Genomic DNA, 15066 nt, shown 5'->3' with positions numbered 1-15066 from the left:
CACAGTCTCCAGACTTAAACCCCATCGAGCTGGTTTGGGATGAACTGGACAGAAGGGTGAAAGCAAAGCAACCGACAAGTGCAACACATTTGTGGGAAATTCTGCAAGTGTTGGGAAGAACTTCCCAAACAATATTTGATTTCCATTGTAGAAAGAATGCCACGAGTGTGTTCGGCGGTTATATCTGCAAAAGGTGGTTACTTTGCAGAGTCAAAGGTTTAAATTAAATTTTGTTAAACAAAATGATTCGACAGACTTGGCATTTAATATGGAATATTTTTTTTGTGGGGGTGAACTTACTTTTCAAGATGTCTTAGAACCAAAAGTTCATTGGAATTATGTTGAAATTATTCTAGGTTTTGTTAATGTGACCTTTAAAAGAAACAAAAACCACATTTGACATTTCGAAACAAATAAATTGATCCTTGAACGTGATGAAAACTGATATCGAACTCAATTCATGGACAGTACTGTGTTAAACCTCTGTACGTTTTCCAGAAGTATCTCTTTATTTTGCACATTAGCCAAATTTTTTTTTAACAAAAACAAAAGTTAAATTACGACTGGGATTACGGACAGTAAAATTACAGTTCAGTACTTCGTGTAACCCCCACGAGCATTCAGGAGAGCATGTACACGTTGAGGCATGCTGTTCATGAGATTTGCCAAGGTTTGGACAGGAATCGCTTGCCATGCAGTGACAATAGCCTGCTGCAATTCACGCACAGAGGTCGGCTGCTGGTCCAAGTGGTCGATTTGACGCGTTAATTCTGCCTACAAGTTCTCTCTCGGATTCATATCCGGGGACATGGCAGGCCACTCCATATGCTCTACACCACGGTCAGCAAGAAAGTGTTGGATCATGCGAGCACGATGAGGCCGTGCATTGTCATCTTGGAAGACAAAGTTTCTTCGAAATGCTGCACGAGCAAATGGAAGCAATGTTTCTTCCAGAATGGCCCTGTACTTGAACTGGTTCAGGTTTCCATTCAGAACAACCAGGTCAGTTTTGCCCCCTGCATGAAAAGCAGCCCAAACGGTCACCCCACCACCTCCGGCTTGGACTCTTGGCACTATACAATCTTTGTTGTAGGCTTCATGCACTTGTCTGCGCACTCGGATGCAGCCATCTTGACGATAGACCAGAAATCTAGACTCGTCACTGAAGATCATGCGATTCCAGTGTCCTGGCTGCCATTGACGGTGCTCTCTGGCCCACTGCAATCGGCGCTGGCGGTGTTGTCTTGTCAGGCGTGGCTTTCTCAGGGGACGCCTGGCACGATAGCCTGCTTGAACCAGTCGTTGGTTGACTAGCCTTCTGGATACAGGCACATTTGTCAATTGCTGCCACTCAGCCCTACGCCGATTAGCTGACTTGATATGGCTATTGCGGACTAACCGGTGCAGCTGGCGATCATCCCTCCTTGTGGTTCTGCGGGGACGTCCTGGCCTCGGTATTGGAGTAGGGACACCCCTCTGAGCATTTCGTTTCAGGATCTTTGACACCTGACCTTGAGTGATGCCATACTGCCGAGCAATAGCACGCTGTTTCATGCCGTAATGTCGTAAAGCCACCACTCCATGACAAACAGCATTGTCGAGTTGACGGACCATCTCCAGAGGAAGCGGCAATAACTTTTGGAGACGTGCAGCAGTTGTTTTCCACTAATACAGAACGCAACAACCCTTGTATACCCGACTGTGAAGCCAATCATCAAATGCACCTGTCCGTACATTTTGCCACCGCCACCTGTGATATAATCCTGTTGTTGACATCTTGCTGCGACAGACAATCAGTGACATGGACCTTTTAACAAATAAATCACCAAAGTGTATAAGAAACTCACCAGATTGATATACTGAGTTAAGAAAGTAAACCCAAGTCAAGAAAAAATATATATTCCATATTAAATGCCAAGTCTGTATGATTTCTTTTTTATCTCCAATTGTTTATTTCTTCTATGCTTAATTTCAGAGTACAATGAGACATTAAACTGCGTAAATATCAATAAAACTGGAAAAATTGAGGTGTTCTAAGACTTTTGACCGGTAGTGTAGGTACAGAAAAGAAAAGAAAGCAATGCTAATTGAGATTTCAGCACCCAGTGATTTTGCCTAAACAATGTAGAAATCAAGAAAATTTCCAAATACCAGGATCTCAAAGATGAAATGAAAAGATCCTGGACGCGGAAGAACACCAAAATTGTACAAGTGATAATTGCAGCAACAGGAATGATAAAAAGAACCTCATGGAGATTTTAAAAACCATCCCTGGGAATGTTACTCCAAACGAACTACAGTTGGAAACTGTCAGGGGCTCAGTGACAACCCTGAAATCCCACAGCATCACATTCAACTTTCAGTTGCATCATTGAGAAGTGGATATTAAACGTTTCTTTCAGAAATCAAATGTTATATATTCTTCACAAAGGCAAACACATATTACAGCTTTAGAAGGAACAAACGTTTTGATTATTTTTTTAAAAGATCAACATTATTCAGCAAAATAGTGATTTGAGAAACAACTCACATGATTGTTTAAATAAATTGAAGATTAGCTACCAAATTTGTTAGCAAACAAGTTAGTAATATTACCAAGGCTCTGGGAACGACGCACACTCAAAGGGCAGCTTGTGCTTTCATTTTCAGAAATTCTCAGCGTGTCCAACTCCGCAACTCGCTGGGCTAGAGCATTTCCTGCATGGTTTTCTTTCTTCCTTCTCAATACATCATCTTCTTCCTTTTCCCCCTTAGCATCACTTTCATCCTTTCCTCCCACTGCATCGCCTTCGTCCTGCCTTCCTAAAGCATCGCATTCGTCCTTCACTCCCACATCACCTATCTCCTTCCCTCCATCACCAAAGTCTTTCCCTACCCCAAAATCGCCCTCTTCGTTTTCCAAACTTTGAGTCGCTTCAAACACAACTCCACAATTCAGCACCGGAATTGCACCTTCACTAATTTTCGCTCGATCTGTCCTCTTGTCTAATAACTGTTCCTTGGATAAAGGAGCCTGCGAGTGAGTTTCATCTTCAGAGGAATCCAAAATATCAGACTCATCACTGATCGCTGGATTCATCCTCAAATAAACCTGTGAGGTGAAACAAAGAAAAGAGCAATGTGATGCATCATCCTTCAACTGCAGAACCCATTTAATTACTTGTAAAATAGTCAAATGATGAGGCATTTACATAATCATTGGCGTTATTACATACAGTCACGTGAAAAAGTAAGTACGCCCCATGTAAAGTTTTGACTTTTTCAACATGTTTCAACATACAGCTATTTGATCTTCATCTATCTATAATTCCAGTAATCTCTGTGTGTCTGTGTGTCTGTGTGTCTGTGTGTTTGTCTGTGACCGCTGTTTCTCGACAACCACGGGTCCGATATACTTTAAACTTGCCAGGTATATTGCTGGGGACCCGAGGATGTGCCTTTTCAAGGTTTGAAATTAATCGGACAAGTACTTACCGAGCTATGGCGATTTAGCCGTTCGCCGTTCGCTTTGGCGTTGCGAATGGACCAAACCATTGCATGTAAATAGAGGGGGGGGGTTCTGTGGTCGTTGCGAATGGACCAAACCATTCATGTAAATAGAGGGGGGGGGGGGGTTCTGTGGTCGTTACTGCCACGTGGTTTCAAAGTTTTTTTTTGTTGTTGTTATTTGCACGCATGTTTTTTTGCACCCACGTACGGGCACGCCCTAGGATGTTTACACACACACACCCCCACACAAATTTTTTTTTTTTTTTTTTTTTGGCAAGGAACGGGCACCCACGTACGGGCACGTCCTAGCTTATATATAGTACGGGCATGCCCTAGTTTCAACAATATTGAGAGATAAAGGTGATATAATATAACAAATATCATGAAACATTTACATTTTGTAGTCCATTGTATAATTTAAATAAACATAAATGCAAATTTCGCATGTGGAAAAAGTAAGTACACCCTTGGCTCTAATAGGTGGTAACACCTATTAGACACCCCCTTTGTAAGTACACCCCCTTTGTAGTAAGTACACCCCCTTTGGCAGAAACAACCTCAAGTCGGCGTTTCTTATAACTGTCTACCAGTCTCTGACATCGACTGGGAGAAATTTTTGCCCACTCCTCCATGCAGAATTCTTTCAGCTGTGCGATGTTAGAAGGGTTTCTTGCATGCACAGCTCATTTCAAATCCCCCCACAACATCTCGATGGGATTTAGATCCGGGCTTTGACTTGGCCATTCCCGAACCCTCCATTTCTATCTTTTCAGCCATTCCTTGGTGGATTTACTGGTATGTTTAGGGTCATTGTCATGTTGCAAGTTCCACCTTCGGTTGAGCTTAAACTTTCTGACAGATGACCTCACATTATCCTCAAGCACCCTCTGGTACAACGAAGAATTCATAGTGGATTCTATGATGGTGAGCTGCCCAGGCCCTGATGCAGCAAAGCTGCCCCAAACCAAAATATTTCCAACACCATGCTTTACAGTTGGTATCAGGTTCTTGTGGTCAAATGCTGTCTTTGGTTTTCGTCAAACATGTCTTCTGGTACTGTGGCCAAATAGCTCTACCTTTGACTCATGTGTCCAGAGCACATTGTTCCAGAAGTGCTGGTCTTTGCCTAGGTGTTCATTGGCAAACTTTAGTCTTGCCCTGATGTTCTTTCTGGACAGCAAAGGTTTCCTCCTGGCACACCTCCCATGTAGATCAAATTTGTGCAGCCTCTTTCTAATGGTAGACTTGTGCACTTTGACATCAACATTGGCAAGAGCTACCTGTAGGTCCTGTGATGACATTCTGGGGTTCTTCGAGACTTCATTCAGCATCTTGCGGTCTGCTCTCGGGTTGAACTTACTGGTGCGGCCTGGCCTGAACAAGTTGGCAGCTGTTTGGAATCTTCTCCACTTGTAGATGATCCACAATGATGATAGTCGAATGATTGATTTCAAATTGTTTGGAGATCTTTTTAAATCCCTTCCCAGACTCATAGGCATCTATAACCTTCTTGCTGAACGCCTCAGAGAGCTCTTTTGATCTAGGCATGGTGATGCCACACACTTCAACAACAAAGAGCAAACCAAACTAAATGTCTGAGGTTTAAATAAGACAGGTTCATCCAAGATCCTCTCCAACGATGTTCTAATCATTTGCACCTGAGCTGGTGCACCTGATTCTAATTTTAGGTATTTGAAGTAGTGATAAATGTAGGGGTGTACTTACTTTTTCCACATGCGAAATTTGCATTTATGTTTATTTAAATTATACAATAGACCACAAAACGTAAATGTTTCATGATATTTGTTATATTATATCACCTTTATCTATCAATATTGATGAAATGAAGATCAAATAGCTGTATGTTGAAATATGTTGAAAAAGTCAAAACTTTGCATGGGGTGTACTTACTTTTTCACGTGACTATCTACTTTATACTCAACAGGATAGATGTTTTTTTTTAAACTCAAAAACAAGTTAGAAGAAAAATGCGAGGTTAAATAATCGTCTCCAACCAACTACACGTTCGGGGACGGTGTCATTATGTCGAAAGTATCCACGTCAAATTGGCAAAAGGCATGATTTCAACGTTCACGAGGTCAAAGTGCAAATGATGTTTAATTGTCAATATATTTGGATGTCATTGGGGATGTCATTCACATGGGTTCAAAAGGGTAATACTAAAGGGTTCTAAAGTGTAATTCTAATGGGTTCTAAAGAGTAATTCTAAAGGGTTCTAAAGGGTAATTACAATGGGTTACAAAGGGTAATTCTCTAAAGGGTAATTCTAAATGGTTCTAAAGGGTAATTCTAAAGGGTTTTTCTAAATTCTAAAGGGTTCTACAGGGTAAAGGGTTTTAATTCTAAAGGGTAATTCTAAAGGGTAATTCTAAATGGTTCTAAAGGGTAATTCTAAATGGTTCCAAAGGGTAATTCTAAATGGTTCTAAAGGGTAATTCTAAATGGTTCTAAAGGGTAATTCTAAATGGTCCTAAAGGGTAATTCTAAATGGTTCTGAAGGGTAATTCTAAATGGTTTGAAAGGGTAATTCAAAAGGGTTTTAAAGGGTAATTCTAAAGGGTTTTAAAGTGTAATTCTAAATGGTTCTAAAGGGTAATTCTAAATGGTTCTAAAGGGTAATTCAAAAGGGTTTTAAAGGGTAATTCAAAAGGGTTCTAAAGGGTAATTCTAAATGGTTCTAAAGGGTAATTCTAAATGGTTCTAAAGGGTAATTCTAAATGGTTCTAAAGGGTAATTCTAAATGGTTCTAAAGGGTAGTTCTAAATGCTTCTAAAGGGTAATTCTACATGGTTCTAAAGGGTAATTCTAAATGGTTCTAAAGGGTAATTCTAAATGGTTCTAAAGGGTAATTCTAAATGGTTCTAAAGGGTAGTTCTAAATGGTTCTAAAGGGTAATTCTAAATGGTTCCAAAGGGTAATTGTAAATGGTTCTAAAGGGTAATTCTAAACGGTTCTAAAGGGTAATTATAAAGGGTTTTAAAGTGTAATTCTAATGGGTTCTAAAGGGTAATTCTAAATGGTTCCAAAGGGTAATTCAAAAGGGTTTTAAAGGGTAATTCAAAAGGGTTTTAAAGTGTAATTCTAATGGGTTCAAAAGGGTAATTCAAAAGGGTTTTAAAGGGTAATTCAAAAGGGTTCTAAAGGGTAATTCTAAATGGTTCTAAAGGGTAATTCTAAATGGTTCTAAAGGGTAATTCTAAATGGTTCTAAAGGGTAGTTCTAAATGGTTCTAAAGGGTAATTCTACATGGTTCAAAAGGGTAATTCTAAATGGTTCTAAAGGGTAGTTCTAAATGGTTCTAAAGGGTAATTCTACATGGTTCTAAAGAGTAATTCTAAATGGTTCTAAAGGGTAATTCTAAATGGTTCTAAAGGGTAGTTCTAAATGGTTCTAAAGGGTAGTTCTAAATGGTTCTAAAGGGTAATTCTAAATGGTTCTAAAGGGTAATTCTAAATGGTTCTAAAGGGTAGTTCTAAATGGTTCTAAAGGGTAATTCTACATGGTTCTAAAGGGTAATTCTAAATGGTTCTAAAGGGTAATTCTAAATGGTTCTAAAGGGTAATTCTAAATGGTTCCAAAGGGTAATTCAAAAGGTATTAAAGGGTAATTCAAAAGGGTTTTAAAGTATAATTCTAATGGGTTCTAAAGGGTAATTCAAAAGGGTTTTAAAGGGTAATTCTAAGTGGTTCTAAAGGGTAATTCTAAATGGTTCTAAAGGGTAATTCTAAATGGTTCTAAAGGGTAATTCTAAATGGTTCTAAAGGGTAGTTCTAAATGCTTCTAAAGGGTAATTCTACATGGTTCTAAAGGGTAATTCTAAATGGTTCTAAAGGGTAATTCTAAATGGTTCTAAAGGGTAATTCTAAACGGTTGTAAAGGGTAATTATAAAGGGTTTTAAAGTGTAATTCTAATGGGTTCTAAAGGGTAATTCTAAATGGTTCCAAAGGGTAATTCAAAAGGGTTTTAAAGGGTAATTCAAAAGGGTTTTAAAGTGTAATTCTAATGGGTTCTAAAGGGTAATTCTAAATAGTTCTAAAGGGTAATTCTAAAGGGTTTTAAGGTGTAATTCTAATGGGTTCTAAAGGGTAATTCTAAATGGTTCTAAAGGGTAATTCAAAAGGGTTTCAAAGGGTAATTCAAAAGGGTTTTAAAGTGTAATTCCAATGGGTTCTAAAGGGTAATTCTAAAGGGTTTTAAAGTTTAATTCTATTGGTTTTCTAAAGTGTAATTATATTGGGTTCTAAAGGGTAATTCCAATGGGTTACAACGGGTAATTCCCTAAAGTGTAATTCTAATGGATTTTAAAGTGTAATTCTAATGGGTTCTGAAGTGTAATTCTATTGGGTTCTGAAGGGTAATTCTAAATGGTTCTAAAGGGTAATTCTAAAAGATTTTAAAGTGTAATTCTCATGAGTTCTAAAGGGTAATTATAATGGGTTCTAAAGGGTAATTCCAATGGGTTACAAAGGGCAATTCTCTAAAGGGTAATTCTAAATGGTTCTAAAGGGTCATTCTAAATGGTTTTAAAGTGTAATTCTAATGGGTTCTAAAGGGCAATTCTAAATGGTTCCAAAGGGTAATTCTAAATGGTTCCAAAGGGTAATTCTAAATGGTTCTAAAGGGTAATTCTAAAGGGTTTGAAAGTGTAATTTTAATGGGTTCCAAAGGGCAATTCTAAATGGTCCCAAAGGGTAATTCTAAATGGTTCTAAAGAGTTTTCCAGAGAGTTTTTTTTAAATTCAAAAGGGTTCCACAGGGTAAAGGGTTTTAATTCTAAAGGGTAATTCTAAATGGTTCTAAACGGTAATTCTAATGGGTTTTAAAGTGTAATTCTAATGGGTTCTGAAGTGTAATTCTAATGGGTTCTGAAGGGTAATTCCAATGGGTTCTAAAGGGTAATCCTCTAAAGGGTAATTCTAAATGGTTCTAAAGGGTAATTCTAAAAGGTTTTAAAATGTAATTCTAATGAATTTTAAAGTGTAATTCTAATGGGTTCTAAAGGGTAATTCCAATGGGTTACAAAGGGCAATTCTCTAAAGGTTAATTAGAAATGGTTCGAAAGGGTAATTCTAAAGGGTTTTAAAGTGTAATTTTAATGGGTTCTAAAGGGTAATTCTGAATGGTTCTAAAGGGTAATTCTAAATGGTTCTAAAGTGTAATTCCAAATGGTTCTAAAGGGTAATTCTAAATGGTTCTAAAGGGTAATTCTAAATGGTTCTAAAGGGTAATTCTAAAGGGTTTTAAAGTGTAATTCCAATGGGTTATAAAGTGTAATTCTAATGCATTTTTAAGTGTAATTAAAGAGGTTCTAAAGGGTAATTCTAAATGGTTCTAAAGGGTTTTAAAGTGTAATTCTAGTGGGTTCTAAAGGGTAATTCCAATGGGTTACAAAGGGTAATTCCCTAAAGGGTAATTCTAAATGGTTCTAAAGGGTAATGCTAAATGATTCTAAAGGGTAATTCTCAAAGGTTTTAAAGTGTAATTCTAATGGGTTTTAAAATGTAATTCTAATGGGTTCTAAAGGGTAATTCTAATGGGTTCTAAAGGGTAATTCCAATGGGTTACAAAGGGCAATTCTCTAAAGGGTAATTATAAATGGTTCTAAAGGGTAATGCTAAAAGGTTTTAAAGTGTAATTCTAATGGGTTTTAAAGTGTAATTCTAATGGATTCTAAAGGGTAATTCCAATGGGTTACAAAGGGCAATTCTCTAAAGGGTAATTCCAAATGGTTCTAAAGGGCAATTCTAAATGGTTCTAAAGGGTAATCCTAAATGGTTTTAAAGGGAAATTCGAAAGGCTTCTGAAGTGTAATTCTAATGGGTTCTAAAGTGTAATTCTAATGGGTTCTAAAGTGTAATTCTAATGGGTTCTAAAGTGTAATTCTAATGGGTTCTAAAGTGTAATTCTAATGGGTTCTAAAGTGTAATTCTAATGGGTTCTAAAGTGTAATTCTAATGGGTTCTAAAGTGTAATTCTAATGGGTTCTAAAGTGTAATTCTCATGGGTTCTAAAGTGTAATTCTAATGGGTTCTAAAGTGTCATTCTAATGGGTTTTAAAGTGTAATTCTATTGGGTTCTAAAGGGTAATTCCAAAGGGTTCTACATAGTAATTCCAATGGGTTACAAAGGCTAATTCTAAAGGGTAATTCTAAAGGGTAATTCTAAAGGATAATTCTAAAGGGTAATTCTAAAGAGTAATTCTGAAGGGTAATTCTAAAGGGTAATTCTAAAGGGTAATTCTAAAGAGAAATTCTAAAAGGTAATTCTAAAGGGTAATTTGAAAGGGTTCCAAAGAGTAATTCTAATGGGTTCTAAGGGGTTATAAAGGGTAATTCTAATGAGTTCTAAAGGGTAATTCTAATGGGTTTCATTCATTTATGGGCTTTGACTATTTAATATCAAAAATACCAAACTGAACTGCTTCCTTCAGACACGGATGCATTTTTATTTTTACTCTGTCTGCCTGTCAGTCACATAAAATTGAAAATCATTCCAAACAGGAAACTTTCCAAAAATCATTTTAAGGACGAGTGAGGTACCCGTGCTACACACGGGTGGGAGGCCAGAAGCAAACAGACAATGCAGAAATGGCAAATGCTAAAGCATGAAACCAATAAATTCCACATTCCTGTAGCACCTTCAATCGCATGTCAGACAGGGACAGCAAGTTCGTGAAGGACCTTCGTGAAAAACGTACCCGTTCGCCAACAAACAGGTGCATTTGTTCCATTCCTAGTCAATGGAGAATCTGCATATGGCAATCCGCGAATTCACGTTTAGAAAGTAGAAACCATCACGGCATTTCATCATTCACTTGAACTCGATATCTCTTTTTTCATTCCAAACAGCATAACTCCAATCACAAATTAAATAGCATTAATATAAAAAATAAACTTTTAACAACATTCGTGACATAAACAAATATTTAAATCCTGATGTGAAGTTCCGTACGGTTGAGTGAATACAATTACGAATTCAAAATCCTAATTGTATTCACTCAATTCCAATCATCAATTGATACTTTAACAAAATGATTAACACGATTAACGTTTAACGATTTAACATTACGATTGAATGACGGTTGTATTTGGACATTATCAAACCCGCGCATTTCCGTCATCTGTCCACTTCTGCATTCGCGGTAGGTTCATAATTGTCATCAAAATCTAAACAGTATTTGTAGAATTACAATAAAAGCCACATCACTGTTCATATCGGTAAATATTATTTCATCGTGTTTGGAAAAACTGGAAAATTGGAAAACTTGGAAAAACAATATAGCCTATTTTACTCCCAGGGGTCCCCAGGAATACCCACCCAAAATATCGTTGCGATCAGTTGAGCCGTTTTTGCGGTACCTTCGAACGGACAGACGGACATTTGGTGAATTATAGTAAGATGTCATAAAATTCACAGAAGTCAGGAATAACGAATGCAACATGTTAGATAAGGTGATGTAAAAGACGCTGCATCAACAGAGGTGAACTTCCTGATTTTTATGGCTCCGTTGACGAACCTTTGACCTCTTGAACGCAAAATCTAATCAGTTAATCTTTACATCATGATACATACCTGGACCAAGTTTGAATTATATCACTTCATCCATCCTGGAGTAATACACCTATTACAGATTTGACCTTTGACCCAAAAATCTAATAAGTTTATCTTTACAATATCATACATACCTGTACCAAGTTTGAATCGGATCACTTCAGCTGTTCTCAAGTTAGAGACCAATTACAGACTTTGAGCTTAGACCCCAAAATCAAATCAGTTAATCTTTACATCATTCTACATAAGTGTACCAAATTTGGTCACAATCCCATCACAGGTTCACAAGTTATCGCGGTAACAGGATTTTATACCTGACATGACCTCTGACCTTTGACCTCGTGATCCCAAAATCTAATCATTTCATCTTTACCTCATTATCCATACCTGCACCAAGTTTGACTAAGACCCCTTATAAGCCGTTCTCAAGTTATCGCAGAAATGAAAACCTATCACGGACGGACGGACGGATGGACAACCTGAAAAATGAAAACATGACTGAAAAAATGACTGTCGCCGGAGGAATAATAAAAAAGTTACGGCCCGGACGGATGGACACACACACACACACACACACACACACACACACACACACACACACACACACGGGGATGGACACACACACACACACACGGGAACGGACGCACCGACACACACGGGGACCGACACACACACACGGGGACCGACACACACACACACGGGGACCGACACACACACACACGGGGACCGACACACACACGGGGAAGGACACATACACACACGGGGACCGACACACACACACGGGGACCGACACACACACACGGGGACCGACACACACACACACGGGGACCTACACACACATACACGGGGACCGACACACACACGGGGACCGACACACGCACACACATGGACGGACACACGCACACACATGGACGGACACACACACACACATGGACGGACACACACACACACATGGACCGACACACACACACACACACACACGGACACGGACCGACACACACACACATGGACGGACACACACACACACGGACGGACGGACACACACACGGACGGACGGACACACACACACGGACTGACGTACACACACACACACACACGCGGACATGGACGGACGGACACACACACACGGGGACGGACACACACACACATGGGGACGGACACACACACACACATGGGGACGGACACACACACACACATGGGGACGGACACACACACACACATGGGGACGGACACACAAACACAAGGGGACGGACACACAAACACAAACACGGGGAAGGACACACAAACACACAGACACACACATAAGACACACACACACACGGGGACGGACACACAAACACACACGGGGACGGACACACACACACACGGGGACGGACACACAGACACACGGGGACGAACACACAAACACACACACAAACACAGGGATGGACACACAAACACACAGACACACACATGCCACACACACACACACACACACGGGGACCGACACACACGGGGACCGACACACACACACGGGGACCGACACACACACACGGGGACCGACACACACACACACGGGGACCGACACACACACACACGGGGACCGACACACACACACACACACACACACACACACACACACACACACACACACACACACACACACACGGGGACCGACACACGCACACGGGGACCGACACACACACGCACACGGGGACTGACACACACACGCACACGGGGACCGACACACACACACGGGGACCGACACACACACACGGGGACCGACACACACGGGGGGACCGACACACACACGGCGACCGACACACACACACGGCGACCGACACACACACACACACGGCGACCGACACACACACACACGGCGACCGACACACACACACACACGGCGACCGACACACACACACGGCGACCGACACACACACACACGGCGACCGACACACACACACACGGCGACCGACACACACACACACGGCGACCGACACACACACACGACGACCGACACACACACACGGCGACCGACACACACACACACACACACACACACACACACACACGGCGACCGACACACACACGGCGACCGACACACACACGGCGACCGACACACACACGGCGACCGACACACACACGGCGACCGACACACACACAGCGACCGACACACACACAGCGACCGACACACACACACGGCGACCGACACACACACACGGCGACCGACACACACACACGGCGACCGACACACACACACGGCGACCGACACACACACACGGCGACCGACACACACACACGGCGACCGACACACACACACACGGCGACCGACACACACACACGGCGACCGACACACACACACGGCGACCGACACACACACACGGCGACCGACACACACACACACACGGCGACCGACACACACACACACACGGCGACCGACACACACACACACGGCGACCGACACACACACACGGCGACCGACACACACACACACGGCGACCGACACACACACACACGGCGACCGACACACACACACGACGACCGACACACACACACGGCGACCGACACACACACACACACACACACACACACGGCGACCGACACACACACGGCGACCGACACACACACGGCGACCGACACACACACGGCGACCGACACACACACGGCGACCGACACACACACACGGCGACCGACACACACACACGGCGACCGACACACACACACGGCGACCGACACACACACACGGCGACCGACACACACACACGGCGACCGACACACACACACGGCGACCGACACACACACACGGCGACCGACACACACACACGGCGACCGACACACACATACGGCGACCGACACACACACACGGCGACCGACACACACACACGGCGACCGACACACACACACACACATGGACGGACACACACACACACATGGACGGACACACACAAACACATGGACGGACACACACACACACATGGACGGACACACACACACACACACACATGGACGGACACACACACACATGGACGGACACACACACACACACACACGGACGGACACACACACACATGGACGGACACACACACATGGACGGACACACACACATGGATGGACACACACACATGGATGGACACACACACATGGATGGACACACACACACACACACACACACACACACATACACACGGACGGACAGACACACACACACGGGGACGGACACACACACACACACGGGGACGGACACACACACACACACGGGGACGGACACACAAACGCGGGGATGGACACACACACACACACACACACACACACACACACACACACACACACACACACACACACACACACGAGGGGACACACTCACACGCACACAAGGGGGCACACTCACACGCACATAAGGGGACACACTCACACGCACATAAGGGGACACACTCACACGCACATAAGGGGACACACTCACACGCACATAAGGGGACACACTCACACACGCACATAAGGGGACACACACACACACACACACACACACACGGACACACACGGACACACACACACAAGGGGACACACATACAAGGGGACACACACACACAAGGGGACACACACACACACAAGGGGACACACACACACAAGGGGACACACACACACACAAGGGGACACACACACACAAGGGGACACACACACACAAGGGGACACACACACACAAGGGGACACACACACACAAGGGGACACACACACACACACACATAAGGGGACACACTCACACACACATAAGGGGACACACTCACACACATAAGGGGACACACTCACACACATAAGGGGACACACTCACACACATAAGGGGACACACTCACACACATAAGGGGACACACTCACACACATAAGGGGACACACTCACACACATAAGGGGACACACTCACACACATAAGGGGACACACTCACACACATAAGGGGACACACTCACACACATAAGGGGACACACTCACACACATAAGGGGACACACTCACACACACACACACACAAGGGGACA

General features: G+C 42.5%; 1 protein-coding gene across 1 annotated transcript in view; it reads right to left on the bottom strand.

The window, feature by feature from the left end:
- LOC144891010 (uncharacterized) overlaps positions 1-10159 on the bottom strand; it is a 33797-nt gene extending 23638 nt beyond the window's left edge. Inside the window, exons 1-2 of the mRNA XM_078773021.1 lie at positions 10149-10159; positions 2596-3091 (exon numbers count right to left, since the gene is read on the bottom strand). Coding sequence (XP_078629147.1) covers positions 2596-3079 — 484 coding nt within the window. The 5' untranslated portion in view covers positions 3080-3091; positions 10149-10159. The remainder of the gene's footprint in view (positions 1-2595; positions 3092-10148) is intronic.
- Between the last annotated feature and the right edge of the window lie 4907 nt (positions 10160-15066).

Source organism: Myxine glutinosa, chromosome 1, assembly GCF_964187855.1.
Source record: "Myxine glutinosa chromosome 1, kmMyxGlut1.1, whole genome shotgun sequence".
Taxonomy (NCBI): Eukaryota; Metazoa; Chordata; class Myxini; order Myxiniformes; family Myxinidae; genus Myxine; species Myxine glutinosa.
Note: the sequence above shows the minus strand (reverse complement) of the source record. Positions and strands in the feature narration are given on the sequence as shown.